At 43.6% G+C, this 15,298-nt stretch overlaps 1 protein-coding gene across 1 annotated transcript in view; it reads right to left on the reverse strand.

Moving 5' to 3' along the window:
- Positions 1 to 15,298, reverse strand: part of LOC139268030 (putative RNA polymerase II subunit B1 CTD phosphatase rpap2) — a 105,395-nt gene that overhangs the window by 71,061 nt on the left and 19,036 nt on the right. Inside the window, exon 2 of the mRNA XM_070886008.1 lies at positions 6,890 to 6,958. Within this exon, the coding sequence (XP_070742109.1) occupies positions 6,890 to 6,958 (69 nt within the window). The remainder of the gene's footprint in view (positions 1 to 6,889; positions 6,959 to 15,298) is intronic.

The raw sequence follows: 15,298 nt of genomic DNA on the forward strand, positions 1-15,298 counted from the left end.
GTTGTCATAACAGTCAAAGTGACTGGTTATTCATGCTCACTTAAACTGTCTTCTGCAGAATTTGAGCTTCTATAATCTTTCCTCATAGCTCATCCTCCTTACACTTGGGTTCAGTCTCATGAATTCTCTCTGCACCATCTAGAATCAAAGAATGTTAAAAGCACGGAAGGCAGCCATTCGGTCTGTCGAGCCCATGCCGATTCGCAGCTAGCCCCACTTTCCCAGTAGCCCTGCATTTTTTTTTCCTTCAGATACTTATCCAACTCCCTTTTGAAAGATAAAATTGAGTCTGCCTCCATCACCCTTTCAGGCGATGCATTCCAGATCTTAACCACTCGCTGTGTAAAAATTCTTTTTCCTTTCGTCGCCTTTGGTTCCTTCGCCAATCACCTTAAATCCGTGTCCTCTGGTTCTTGACCCTTCTGCCAATGGAAACAGTTTCTCTCTATCTGTCCAGGCACTTTATGATTTTGAACACCTCCATCAAATCTCCTCTCAATCTTCTCTGCTCCAAAGAGAACCACCCCAGCTTCTCCAGTCTATCCACGTAACTGAAGTCCCTTATTCCTGGAATCATTCTTGTAAATCTTTTCTGCACCTTCTGTAAGGCATTCACATCCTTCCTAAAATGTGGTGCCCAGATTTAGACACAGTACTCCAGTCGGGGCCGAACTAGTGTTTTATACATAATTTCCACACTTTTGTACTCTATACCTCTATTTATGAAGCGCAGGATCCCATAAGCCATTTTAACTGCATTCTCACCTTGCCCTGCCACCTTCAATGATTTATGCACACATATCCCCAGGATCGTACCATTTGGTTTATATGTCCTTTTCTCATTCTTTCTACCAAAATGCATCACTTCACACTTTTCTGCCTTAAATTTCATCTGCCACGTGACTGCCCATTTCACCAGCCTGTCTATGTCTTCCTGAATTCTATCACTCTCCTCCTCCTCACTGCTCACTATATGTCCAAGTTTTGTGCTTTCTGCAAATTTTGAAATTGTTCCTTGTACATCCACGTCCAAGTCATTAATATAGATCAAGAAAAGCAGTGGTCCCGAACCGACCCCTGGGGATCACCACTGTATACCTTCCTCAAATCCAAAAAATAACCAGTTACCAGTACGCTCGGTTTCCTGTTACTTAGCCAATTTCGTATCCAGGCTGCCATTGTCCCTTTTATTCCACAGGCTTCAATTTTGCTGACAAAATATTATGTGGCACTTTGTCGAACGACTTTTGGAAATCCACGTACACTAAGTCAACTGCATTATCCTCATCAACCCTCGTTGTTACCTCAACAAAAAACTCGATCAAGTTAGTTAAACACGATTTGCCTTTAACAAATTTTGCTGGCGTTCCTTAATTAATCCATCCCTATCCAAGTGACTGTTAATTTTGTCCTGATTACTGTTTCTAAAAGCTTCCTCACTACAGAGGTTAAACTGACTGGCCTGTAGTTGCTGGGTTTATCTTTACACCCTTTTTTGAACAATGATGTAACATTTGCAATTCTCCAGTCCTCTGGCACCACCCCCGTATCTATGGAGGATTGGAACATTATGGTCTGTACCCTCCGCGATTTCCGCCCTCAATTCCCTCAGCATCCCTGGATGCATCCCATCCGTACCTGGTGATTTATCTACCTTAAGTACAGCCAGCCTTTCTAATACCTCTTTTTAAAAAAAATTTTTATCCCATCAAATATCTCCAATATCTCCTCCTTCACTATGTCTATGGCAGCATCCTCTTCCTTGGTGAAGACAGATAAGCATTTAGTACCTCAGCAATACCCTCTGCCTCCATGCATAGATCTTTTTGGTCCATAATCGGCCCCACCCCTCCTCTTACTATTTATATGCCTATAAAAGACTTCTGGATTATCTTATATGTTGGTTGCCATTCTATTCTCATACCCTCTCTTTGCCCCTCATTTTCTTTTTCACTTCTCCTCTGACTTTTCTATATATAGCCTGATTCTCAGATGTATTTGCAACCTGACATCTGTCATACACGTTTCATCATATTCTCTGTCATTTTGTCATCCAGGGAGCTCTGACTTTAGTTGTCCTACCTATCCCCCTTGTGGGAATGGAGCTCTGTTACATGTATTTTTATATGACGCAGTGACCAAAACAAAACACCGTAGTCCATGTGGTCTGACCAGTCCAAGTAAAATGTGCATAATTTGGGCCAGTGTTCCTGGTACAGGGCATTTCACGGCGTACGCCGTTAGCTGTGTGGTGAGAGCACGGGCCAGCTGGGACTTTGCTGAATGGAGGAACCAACAGTGTATGTCCTTAACCAATGTGATTTAAGGATTGAAAAAGAAACAGGAACAATGGAGAATGTAGGTGAATGAGAGTCAAATGCCACTAGCAACATTTGAATTATATTGTGGACCACAAATCACTCTCTGCTAGAGAAATAAAGAGAGGGAAAGAAATATTGGATTGAGAGAGAAAAATACAGCAAGGGAAAGAAAAACATTTTAAAATTGAAAAATGTTAATTTTTTAAATCTCTTGGAAGAACAATTCACTACCTGAAGGAATGAGACACCATGGTTTCAACTGTTCCCTTTCTGGGCTAGAGAGGTTGATTGGTATTGCCTTAACAATTATCTTTAAGAGTGCTTACGATCTTAATTATCAGACTTCACTTTCTGCGGCTAGTTTAATGAACAATTAATTTACAAAGTTCTTAAAAATAACGGGGAGGCTACGGGCGAGATGCCATTTGTGCGAAGCAAATGGCAGAGTGGCATAAATCGACCAGCAAATTAAAAGAGATTTGCAACTCACGCTGTATCGCTGAATCCACGGAATTTGCCGGCCAATTTTTGCATTAATAATGGTGTGCATCATTAACACGATCCGGCTCATTATTTCATTTTAATTTTATTCCTGAACTAGGAGGGCTTCATAATCAGTCCCATCGCCATGAGATTACAAACTGCTGTTATGGCATGTAGAAAAAAAGCTGGAACTTTAAGTTGAGTGCAATCATAATGCAACACCGGCAACATACATTCCTTAGAACATGTAACTGCATTATGGTTAAAAATTTCACATTCTTGAAAGGTATGTGGCGGTTGTCAAAAAAAGGGACAATATTATTATGGAATAAATGGAGTATAACAAATGGTTAAGAATTCAATTACTCCAATACATTCTACACAAATTGTTAACATTAGAATGGTTTAAAAGGTACTGCAAAGCAATGCAGATTTATGTATTTAAATGTGCTATTCATAAATAGGGAAATGATGTGTGAGGCTAGATAACATGAACAAGAGATTGAGCCCTTCATTAGAAGTAAACACCTAAAAATGTAAAATTAAATTGGTCAGACACACTGTTATCTGATTAAGCAGAACAAAATATTCATTATAGGCGATTTGTCAATCTCTCTTATAACACACTTAAAATGTAGGTAATGCTTAAATGTTGAGCTGTAATGAGTCTCAAACCTGAAGACTAAGATTGTTCAGCTCCAGCTCAAAGCTAAAAATCTGGCGTTGAAACTTATTCCACTTCAATTCAGCCTTTCTGCACTGGATTTGGATTTATCCTAGTTATAATTTCAACTGGTCACTACATTAATCAATCAACAACAAAATGTCAACAAACTTAAAAGATTTAAACAATTCACTCTCAAGTGAGAATACATTAGAAAACTGAATTTGTTGACAGAATTATATGGATGCAGAGAGGAAACTAAAACTAGGGGACATAGTCTTAGAATAAGGGGCCACCTATTTAAAACAGAGGAGGAGAAATTTCTTCTCTCAGGAGGGTTGCAAATCCATGAAATGCTCTGCCCCAGAGAGCTGTGGAACCTGGGTCATTGAATATATTTAAGGTGGAGATAGACAGATTTTTGAGCGATAAGGGAATAAAGGGTTATGGAGAGCGGGCAGGGAAGTGGAGCTGAGTCCATGATCAGATCAGCCATGATCTTATTGAATGGCGGAGCAGGCTCGAGGGGTCAAATGGCCTACTCCTGCTCCTATTTCTTATATTCTTCTGTTCTTATCTGTAGCAGTCCAAGAGAGGAAGTTTTTATTCTGCAAAGAAGCATTATTTTTGTATCTGTACATATCAAATTAGATTTGCTGCAGCAGAAAAGTGAATTGCTGCGCTGCCTCTACATTTCCAAAACTACGATGCAAGATTAAATTAAACATTCTACAAAACAATAGAATGACTGCCAAGCCTGGGGGCGGGGGGGAAAATCAGATGCCCATGGGGTAGGGGGAGAGATTGGATCGCTTGAGGGGCCAGAGGGAAGCACTCCTGGTCCTCTGGGCCCACAATCGGTTCTGAAAAAGCACTTATCTGCTGAATCTGGCTCCCTCCTCCCTTTAGCTGTCGGGTTTCCCCGAGACCTAGGAAACATAGCCCGCGCTGTTAAATTTAAATGGCTGCCGAGATCTGAGGAATACAGCCTCATTAGCATATTATTACTGGCCCGCTTCTCCAGAGTGGGTTACTTGGGCTGACCCCAAACCTGCTGCGTTAAACCGGAAGTAGGCACATTCACTGCAGGTTTGGGATTGGGTTTCATATTTTTACCAATTTACCCCAACCCCTCGACCCTGTCTCACCCATCTCGAGGGGGCTTAACAGTCCCCCCCAGTGTATCAAATTTAACAACGCACAAGCATTACTGCTGTTGGCATTGTGAAGAACATTTTTTAGACCTTGTGTGCAACACGTGGCCCCTAGAATGCTGGCAGATTGGAGGAAATGCAAGTCCTCCTGGGCAGGACTGTTGTTCACCGAGTCTTGCCCCAGGTTTTCCTGGAGACTTGCACTATTATAACAGCACATCTACATCATCTGGACTCTTGAACGGTGCAAAAAAGAGATAAGGGATTACAACTTTTCCTATGCCTTGCAATCATGAACAAATCAGTGGTCTTTGCCGAAATATGCACGTGTGGGGCAATGTCAATTGAGGACAGGGTCCGGCTTGGCTGCAGTGCCCATGATCAAATAGTCTGATGGCACTTAATGCTAACACTATGGGCCCAAATTTCCACATGATTTGCGCCTGATTTTTAGGAGCAACTGGTGGAGAACGGACTATCTTAGAAATCGCAATTCTCCACATTTTTTTTTCTGCAGTTCTAGTCAGGTAGAACAGTTCTACTTTGGAAAGGGGGCGCGTCCGGCCACTGACGCCTGATTTCAAAGTTTCCACAGTGAAAACGTACTCCAAACTAACTTAGAATGGAGCAAGTGAAGATTTTTTGTAGAACTGAAAAAACCTGTTCTACACATTAAAAAATCAGGCGCAGGTTACAAATTAGGCGTCCAGAACGAGGTGGGGGCGAGGGGGGAGGGGAAGGGAAGTCATTAAATTCTACAATAAATCCTTATTTATACTTCTACAAATATTATACAAATAAATCCAACCTGAATAAACATTTATAAGCAAAGAAAAGATTAAATAAACCATCTTCCTACCTGTGTGAAAGTGCTTCAGCCAGGGAGAATGCTGCAGTCAGCCTCACAAGTTGAGGCACCCGTTCGTTCCCGCGGGTGGGGGGAAGGAAACAGCCGTTCGTTCCCGTGGAGCGGGAAAAGAGAGGAGGAGACAGCCATTCATTCCCACGGAGCGGGGGGGGGGGTGAGGAGGAGGAGACAGCCATTCATTCCCACGGAGCAGGGGGGGGGGGGGTGAGGAGGAGGAGACAGCCGTTCATTCCCACGGAGCGGGGGGGGGGGTGAGGAGGAGGAGACAGCCGTTCATTCCCACGGAGCAGGGGGGGGGGGGTGAGGAGGAGGAGACAGCCGTTCATTCCCGCGGGGGGTGGGGAAGGAAACAGCCGTTCGTTCCCGTGGAGCGGGAGGGGGGGGAAAAAAGAGAGGAGGAGACAGCCATTCATTCCCACGGAGCGGGGGGGGGGGGGTGAGGAGGAGGAGACAGCCGTTCATTCCCGCGGGGGGTGGGGAAGGAAACAGCCGTTCGTTCCCACGGAGCAGGGGGGGGGGGGGGAGGAGGAGACAGCCGTTCGTTCCCGCGGGGGGTGGGGAAGGAGACAGTGAGAAGGCTGCAAGAAGCCTCAGTGCTGATGGCAATGCGCTTTTATAAAAAAATGTTCAAAAATTAAACAGCTACAAAGAACTACAAAAATGGCCGAGTGCCAATGTTTCCTTCACACTGCGCGTGCGCGAACGCTCCAACGCGCACACGCAGCGTTGCCGGCAGGAAAAAAACTAATTTAAATGGTACTCGCCCCCTCCCACTTACAAAATCGGCGCGAGTGTAGGCTCCGCCCCCCTGGGTGCCACGCCAAACAGACAAGGAGCTGCAAAGCGCTCCAAAATCGCGCGTTTTTTTTCCGGCGCCGTTTTAGGCGCGATAAACGGGCGCCCAGCTCGGAGGGGCGCCCGTTTTTTATTGCGTGGAAACTTGGGCCCTGTATAACTGCATCATAGGATAGGTACAAGCTTTCAGCAGAGGAGGGGATAAGAGGAGCAAACTTGAGGAGGGGGACAAAGTCTAGTAATTCATCATATAGTAAAATATATAAATGTTGTAAAACTGTTCTACGATAGAGGTTCTTTGTTTATTTACATACTTCTACATGAACACATCTTTCTAAATGCACTATTCCACATGCTGTTCCTTCTAAATCCCCACTGTGTTGAAATCAAGACTCATTGCAGTCTTTGGTCTTAACTCAGTCTTTTCCAGGACCTCAAAACTCATTTACCTCCTTCAATCTCCTTACTCATATAGTCTTCACGTTTTTAAAACTCAAGCATGGACTCTACTAAGCACTTCCTCTTGATTTACCCAATCTCTTTTGCTCTTTTCAAGAGCCCCTTGCTTTAATCTCTGAACAAAAATAAAGTTATCAGTACTTACACTGAAAGCAGCACGACTGCAATTAAGATCCATTCTGGAGTTTTGTGAATAATATTCGTGTTGGTTAGCCTGAAAAACATAATTGGAAAAAACAATCAGCTAGCAGAGGTGAAGTTCAACATTGTCACACATCTCTCATTCTTCCTTTGCACAAATGAAAACTTAAAAATTTCTCCTTAGCTTTTTAATTCTTTTACAATCTTTGCACCGCATATTCCCTGGCCAAGACTGAGTAGAAGGGTTTCGTTCTAGCCAGGTAACACTGCTCCCTGTCTACACTGTTCTCTAACTAGTAGTTTTGCAGGTGCATGAGGGAATCTTTGAATTGTTCCTTAACTTTCCAAGCTTGAAAAGCAGGCCAAGATCAAGATCAAGATCTTATGTGGAACATCACAACTATAAATTGATATCCCACTATTTTGATGGCTTTGCCAAAACGCTGCCCAAGTGTCATCTCATCATCATGACTCATTACTTTCAAAAAAGTAGTCGATAATGCAAGAAACGAAGGAGAGGAGCAGGAACAAAGCAATATCATGCTGACTTCAAAGCACCACATAGGAAGTGGGAATATTTCATAACCAAAAATAAGACTCAATGTTAGTTTTTAAAATCTATTAATAGGGCCATATTCTGATCCAAATCTTACTACGATTCCATTCGACAATCCTCTCTAGCCAGGGGTTCACAATACTTGCACAAAATTATAAGTCAAATAGGACCATTGATGAAGCACCATAGGCATCATCATAGGCAGTCCCTCGAAGTGAGGATGACTTGCTTCCACATCAAAAAGGGATGAGTTCACAGGTGTTTCAATGAAGGACCTAATATTCCAGATCCCGAACTACATCTCGGAGGGTGGAAGATGCCTGTGCTTGGATTTTTTTTAACGTGTGGTGGCTGTTGCATACCAGCCACCACACGGGCTTGACAGAGCTAGGTCTTGGTTCAGTGGCAAGGATTACCCTAGACGACTGGAGACCAGCTCTGCTGCACGGACCGAGCGCGCACACATATCGCAGTGTGGGCTGGCCCGTGCTGCCCCTGGGCCCTCGCCTCTTCTGAGCCCAGACTCGCACCTCTCCTGGGCCTCGGTCACTTCCTTCTACAAACTCTTGCCGCTCCTTCGCCCCTCCTGCTGTGCCTTCCCGCACTGCAATCGGTGACCTGACTTCGCAGACGGCGCCCTCCTGCAGTGGTATGCCGCCGCACGCTGCTCCCTCTGATGACCCGGCCTGCAGGCCGGGACCGTGCCGATTTCTGGGCCCGGGCCGCCACACGCTGCTCCCTCCAATGCAGCCAAATACATACCAAATCATATATAGATTTGAAAAGAATCATAGAAATTAATGGCATAGAAGGCGGCCATTCTGCCCATCGTGTCTGTGCCAGTTGAAAGAGCTATCCAACCCAATTCCACTTTCCAGCTCTTGGCTCATAGCCTTGCAGTTTACGGAACTTCACGTGCATATCCAATTACTTTTTAAATACAAGGAGGGTTTCTGCCTCTATCACCCTTTCAGGCAGTGAGTTCCAAACCACCAACACCCTCTGGGTGAAAAAAATTCTCAACTCCCCTCTAATCCTTCTACCAATTGCTTTAAATCTATGCCTGCTGGTTATTGATTTATCTGCCAAGGGAATTAGCTTCTTCCTATCCACTCTATCTAGGTCCCTCAATGTTATACACCTCAATTAAGTCTCCCTTCAGCCTCCTCTGTTCCAAAGAAAACAACCCCAGCATATCCAATCGCTCCTCACAGCTAAAATTCTCGAGTCCTGGCAACATCCTCGTAAATCTCCTCTGTACCCTCTCTAGTGCAATCATATCTTTCCTGTAATGTGGTGCCCAGAACTGTATGCAGTACTCTAGCTTTGGCCCAACTACAGTTTCAGAATAACCTTGTATGCGAAGCCTTAGCTAATAAAGGAACGTGCCCCGCATGCCTCCTTATAGTGATGAGCCACTGGAAAAAATCCTCTCTCTGGGGCTGCTTAAGCAGAGTTCCCATCATAAGCCTTCAGGTGGTCAAATTCAATATTATTGGATTGGCACCATGGTAGGACTCACTTTAAAATTACAAATTATAGTATGGTATTAATATTCCATTAGAATACCAACTTTTACATGCAAAAGATATTTCATAATTTTCACGGGCGATCAACTAGACACACTATCCCTCAAAGAATTTCATAATATGCACACTTGGTAACTCCTCGCCCCACATACTCAACTGGCCATATTCTATGACCACAGAAGCAGCAATGGGAACCTAAGAATGTCAAATCTATATGTACAGATATTAAAACTTTTGAATCTTCCTGGTTTGGGTCAAACTTGATAGTCACGCGACTTCCATGACATTCGGGTGTCACTTTTAAGCTTCAAGGTTTAAATACTTATTCTGTCCCCCTAAAAATAGGTGACACTATGCATACCACCACTTGCTTTATTTTCCTTCCCAGCCTTTGCCTCTGACCAGATCTGTCCTTTTACCTACATCTGTGCCCAAATGTGGAGGCAGAAGACATGGGTAGGATTCTTAATGAATACTTTGCATCAGTTTTCACAAAAGAGCGGGGTGATGCAGACTTTGCAATGAGGGAGGAGGATTGTGAAATATTAGACGAGATAAATATAGTGAGAGGGGAAGTATCAAGGGGCTTAGCAGCTTTGAAATGTATCCCAGGCTGTTAAGAGAAGCAAAAGAGGAAATAGCAGTGGCTCTGACCATCATTTTCCAATCCTCTCTGGCTGCAGGTGCAGTGCCAGAGGACTGGAAGACTGCTAATGTTGTACCTTTGTTTAAAAAGGGAGAAAGGGATAGACCAAGTAATTACAGGCCAGTCAGCCTAACCTCGGTGGTGGGAAAATTATTGGAAAAAAACCTGAGGGACAGGATAAATCTTCATTTGGAAAGATAGGGATTGATCAAGGACAGTCAGCATCGATTTATTAAGGGAAGGTCGTGTCTGACTAACTTGACTGTATTTTTTGAGGAAGTAACCAGGAGGGTTGTTGAGGGCAGTGCGTACGATGTAGTGTATATGGATTTTAGCAAAGCTTTTGATAAGGTCCCACATGGCAGACTGATCACAAAAGTAATAGCCCATGGGATCCAGGGCAAAGTGGCAAGTTGGATCCAAAATTGGCTTGGAGGCAGGAAACAAAGCATAATGGTTGATGGGTGTTTTTGTGACTGGAAGGCTTTATCCAGTGAGGTTCTGCAGGGCTCAGTACTGGGTCCCTTGCTTTTAGTGGTATATATTAATGACTTGGACTTCATTGTTGGGCGTATGATTAGGAAGTTTGCAGATGACACTAAAATAGGCTGTGTGGTTGATAATGAAGCAGAAAGCTGCGGACTGCAGGAAGATATCAATATACTGGTCAGGTGGGCAGAACAGTGGCAAATGGCATTCAATCCAAATAAGTGAGAGGTAATGCATTTGGGGAGGTCTAACAACGACACTGAAAAGTGTAGAGGAACAAAGGGACCTTGGAGTGCTGGTCCATAGATCCTGAAGGTAGCAGGCCAGGTAGATAAGGTGGTTAAGAAGGAATACGGAATACTTGCCTTTATAAGTCGAGGCATAGAATACAAGAGCAAGGAGGTTATGCTTGAACTGTATAAAACACTGGTTAGGCCACAGCTAGAGTACTGTGTGCAGTTCTGGTCACCGCACCACAGGAAATATGTGATTGCACTGGAAAAGGCGGAGAGGAGATTTACAACAATGTTGCCTGGACTGGAGAATTTTGGCTATGAGGAAAGATTGGAGATGCAGGTCTGTTTTCTTTGGAACAGAGGAGGCCAATGGGAGACCTGATTGAGGTGTATAAAATAATGAGGGACCTGGATAGAGTGGATAGGAGGACCCGTTTCCCTTGGTAGAGGGGTCAACAACCAGTGGGCATAGATTTAAAGTAATTGGGAGGCGGTTTAGAGGAGATATGAGGGGAAATGTATTCACCCAGATGGTGGTGGAGGTCTGGAACTCACTGCCTGAAAGGGTGGTAGAGGCAGAAACCCTCACCATATTTAAAAGATATTTGGATGTGCACTTAAAGTGCCATAACCTACAGCGCTACGGACCAAGAGCTGTAAATTGGGATTAGGCTGGATAGCTCTTGGTCGTCCGGCGCAGACACGATGGGCCAAAATGGCATCCTTCCATGCTGTAAATTTCTATGATTCTATGAAAAGCTGGCTTACAGTACTTGACAGACATTTCTTCCCCGCGTGCCCCCTCCCACCCCCACCCCAAAAGCCTCCTGCGTAGCCCAAAAGCTTTCCCCACCAACCGAGCACCTGGTCAGATCCCATCACTCACCAACAACCTGACATCTACCACCCTTGCTTAAAATAATACGAGAATGGAGACACAGATGGGAAACGGAGAGGGAGTAGTGTGTATTCAGAGAGGGAAATCATACCTAAATTTTTTTTTTCCTTCTACATTCTCTTTAGGAGGGCCACAACACTGTTTGTACCAGTCCAGATTTCAGGGACATTTACTGCTCTCTCTCAAGCACTCCATGATGGGAAAATAGAGTCATGTGGATTAAGTTCTTAGCACATATTATCACCACATACTGGTGGCATTGTGGATGCTAATAGGTGGAAATAAGCAATCTACACCCATTGCCATCACTCCTAGCTCAGCTGTAACATGAGTCACCTTCAAGGAAATGCTCCCTCTACACTCCACCAATTTGGCTTAATTCATCAGAAATTCATCCGCTACCCAAAGTATTTCTGCATTTCCCATATCAGCACATCCTATTACTACTCAGACTACAAAATCATAGACAGCTCTCATACCAACTAACAAACTTGATGGCTGCTATTGAAAGGAGAAAGATTTTCATCCAATGGACTTTCATCCTGTGTACCACAGAAATAATTAAAACATTCTTTAACAATTTAAGAAATTAGCACAGAAATTACTGAATATTTGGGATTCAATAAAAGGCAGAAATCTGATCAAGGTTTAAAGGATGTCAAACATTTAGAGTGAAAGTGATCTAAATGCCAAAATTAAGTTACACCCTTTAACAAACTTTTAAATGCAAAATTTATGGAATACTTTATTCAGTTTTGGGTCTCTTTGATGACATTGCCTCAGTGTGGATGCTGAACCAGTCCTCAGTATTATTGATGCATGATGTTAACATTGAATGATTAACTATTCTAGAGTAATAACTGGAGGATTACGAAGAAAGATTCAGCAGTTGATTAATAGGAAATAAACATGGGCAATGTGTTATTTAGAGATACAAACAACTAGATTTCAATGTAGATTAAGGCCTAAAGAGGAGACAATAAATAATTAGTTTTTTTTTGCATTAGTTTTAATATTTTTGTCTGAAATCTCTAAATCAAAATGAGCAGTTGGTCCCAGGCCTATGCTGAGACTCTACTGGTAAACATCAAGCCAGATGGATGATGGAATCAGCTTGACAGGCTGTTCAAATGTAACATCACAGCTAATCTGCCATGAGATACAATGGAAGAGACAGCTAAATTCACCTGGGGTAACTGTGCAAAATACCAGTGAAAGCATCTTTTTCCTGTGCTCTACAAGGATCCATTATTGATTATAGCATGGGGAACCATCATTCTCCGATATAAACTAAGGGATACCGTTATCTGTGTCAATTAACTGAACCTCTTTTTATATTGATTGGCAGCAACTTAACACCCAATACAAGAAGTAGTTTACAAACCAAGCAGTGTGAGGAGTTGGTTGACTTGCTCAAGTACACCCACATAGATCTGTTGGTGCATTAATATTACCAGGCTGTTCAATGACTATGCAGTCAAGCTTCTCCAAACAAAAACCTTTTGCTCAGTCACCAGTCCCAGAGCAACCATCGGTCATAGTGCAATCATCTTATTGTGGCTGTTTTAAAAGGAGGGCTAAAAGCATACAACCTACAGGTGTGGCACATTTATGTATGCAGGAGCAGACAAAGGTCAGTCACTTTTAAAGCAAGCTGCACCTCAGGGCCAGATCCTCAGATGAACAAAGCTTTCAGTGCAGAGACAAGTACAAAATCATCAGCAACAGTGGTCCATTAATTCTAGACTTCTACTATGGTTAACTGCAACAGTTTTAAAGTTGTCACCTGAAGAAAAAGGACAACATTTCTGCAGGGAAAGTGAAGGCCATCAAGAGACAAAAGCATTAGTCTGTGCTTAATGGGATGACAGCAGCTGAGCGCCTTGTAGTAAGTAGAAGGCCATCACAAAATTCCATTACCTATCACTTTAACTGTCTGTTTAAGATGATTGTGCAACATGAGGAAAAACATGGAGGAAAAACGGCTGGATTTTCGGTTGTCTGACACCTCAGTTAGTGGCCAGAGGCGGGCGTTAATGGGAGCATAAGCGGTTACCAACCGGGAGCGCAAATTTTAGCGCCCTGACCGAAAATTCATGAGACACTCACCGGGGGCGCAAACCAGTAGCACCTGGCTGCTGACGATCGGTGCGATCTGGACGTCAGTCCTGGTGCAATGCCCACGCTTGCTCCCCGGTCGGTAAATTCAGTGCGGCCGCCTCGTTTAGCGGCCACCAAGAACAATGTCTGGAAATACAGTCGGTACAGGCTTGCAGTTGTTAACTGGTGGCTACTTAAAGGGAAGAGGAAGCGCTTCCCTCGGAGGTCACGGTCAATGCAACGTTTACACAGAGCACGGTGCGTGAGCCTCCGAGTTTGCAGCGGCAGACAGATCCAACAGTGCAGGTTGAAAACAAGTGATTTTTAAAACTTTAATGGGTGCATTATTATGCCGCGTCTTTAAGACTCGGCTTTTCCCGGAATCTGATTCGGAGATCCACGCAAACACAATGGATCCGCCACATTTACCAACCCAACTTTCGTTATGGGCCCCCCAGCTCTGGCGTGCCATGGCTGATTTATCGCCCATCAGCTCCTTGATCGATTCGGACTAACTCGCGGGCAGGAGGCACAAACTTTTTCAAGGCGCTAAAAGTACCAAATGAGGCACGGCCAAATTTCCACCCCAATACTGTAAACTTAACTTTCATTAGTTGCCTTTTAATAAATATTTTGAAACTCATGAAATGAAGCAATATAGTGTTCTAAAACACGTTTTCTAATCTTCAGAAAAATATGACAACACACTCATAATGATGCAGCACAGGAGGCAGCCATTTGGCCCATTGTGCCTGTGCCAGCTTTTTAAATTGGATAGTTTTTTTTCAGTCCCACTCACCTGCTCTATCCCCAAAGCCCTGGCCATGTTTTCCCTTCAAGTATTTATCCAATTCCCATGTGAGTTATTATTGAATCTGCTTGTACATTATATAATTTTAGCAGATCTCTCATGGCATTGCTCATGGCAAGTCAGATGATGTTTTTAAAGACTTAATGCATAACAGATTTTCCTGTTGGTAAGGCATAGCTGTGCCCATTATGACTATAAAGCTTAATCATTGCTTAGGTGATTCAGAGTTCAATTGTTGTTTGGTTAGGAAAGTTGGAGATTGGAATGAGAGTTAGTTCCAGACTGCAACCAAGAATCTCAGTTTTAAAATTGTGTCAGACCTATAACAAAAAGTGTGATACCTGCATGCACGCCCCAAAAATGGGCGATATTTCCGGCCTTAGTGATTTTTCATTTTTCAGGATCGCTGGAATATCGTCCATTTTTTTGACCGCTAGTTTCGGCGTTTTATTTTGGGAAATAGTCTTAGCGATGTGAAATGGGCCTTAGCGACGTGTTCAGTCGTGCAAAGCTGGCGTCCATAACAATGGCTGTTCTGCGCATGCGCTTTTTTAACGCAAAGAACTTTCCCCACGAGTCGGGAGGTTAGGAGTCATCTGCGCATGCTCAGAAGACAAAGGGAGGGAGAGAGAGAAGAGCTTTTGAGATTGTGAAGGAGTGATAAAGATTGTGAGAGTGCTAAAAGATAAAAGATTATTGTGAAGGAGTGATAGTTAAAAATTATGGAGATGTCCCAGGAGGACTTGGGAGAGAGTCTGCAGGGAGGAGGAAGGCAAAAGCCTTCTCGGATGAGGTGAATGATGAGTTAGTGAATGAGGTTGACACTCGGTGGGAAACCTCCACCTCAAAAAATATGGGGCCAAATCGCCGATATTGTGCCGTCTGTCGCCACGATAGGCATGAGTCCGACTAGTGCTGCAAGAGGTGGAACACAGCCTGGTTGCTTCCGCAAGAGTAAGTATTAAATAGATTTTAAATTATAATGATCCACTGACTATGTAAATCTGCCGGATTGTAATGAAGCTAGGTAATCTTGCATAGCTTTCCTGATGATTTGGACTGGGGTTGGAAACTGCGCCCTTTAAGTCTAATTTGGGCACGGTCTCCTTTTGGGTTAAGTTGGTGAATGGGGCACGACTGTGCACTGA

This window comes from Pristiophorus japonicus, chromosome 8 (assembly GCF_044704955.1).
Source record: "Pristiophorus japonicus isolate sPriJap1 chromosome 8, sPriJap1.hap1, whole genome shotgun sequence".
NCBI lineage: Eukaryota > Metazoa > Chordata > Chondrichthyes > Pristiophoridae > Pristiophorus > Pristiophorus japonicus.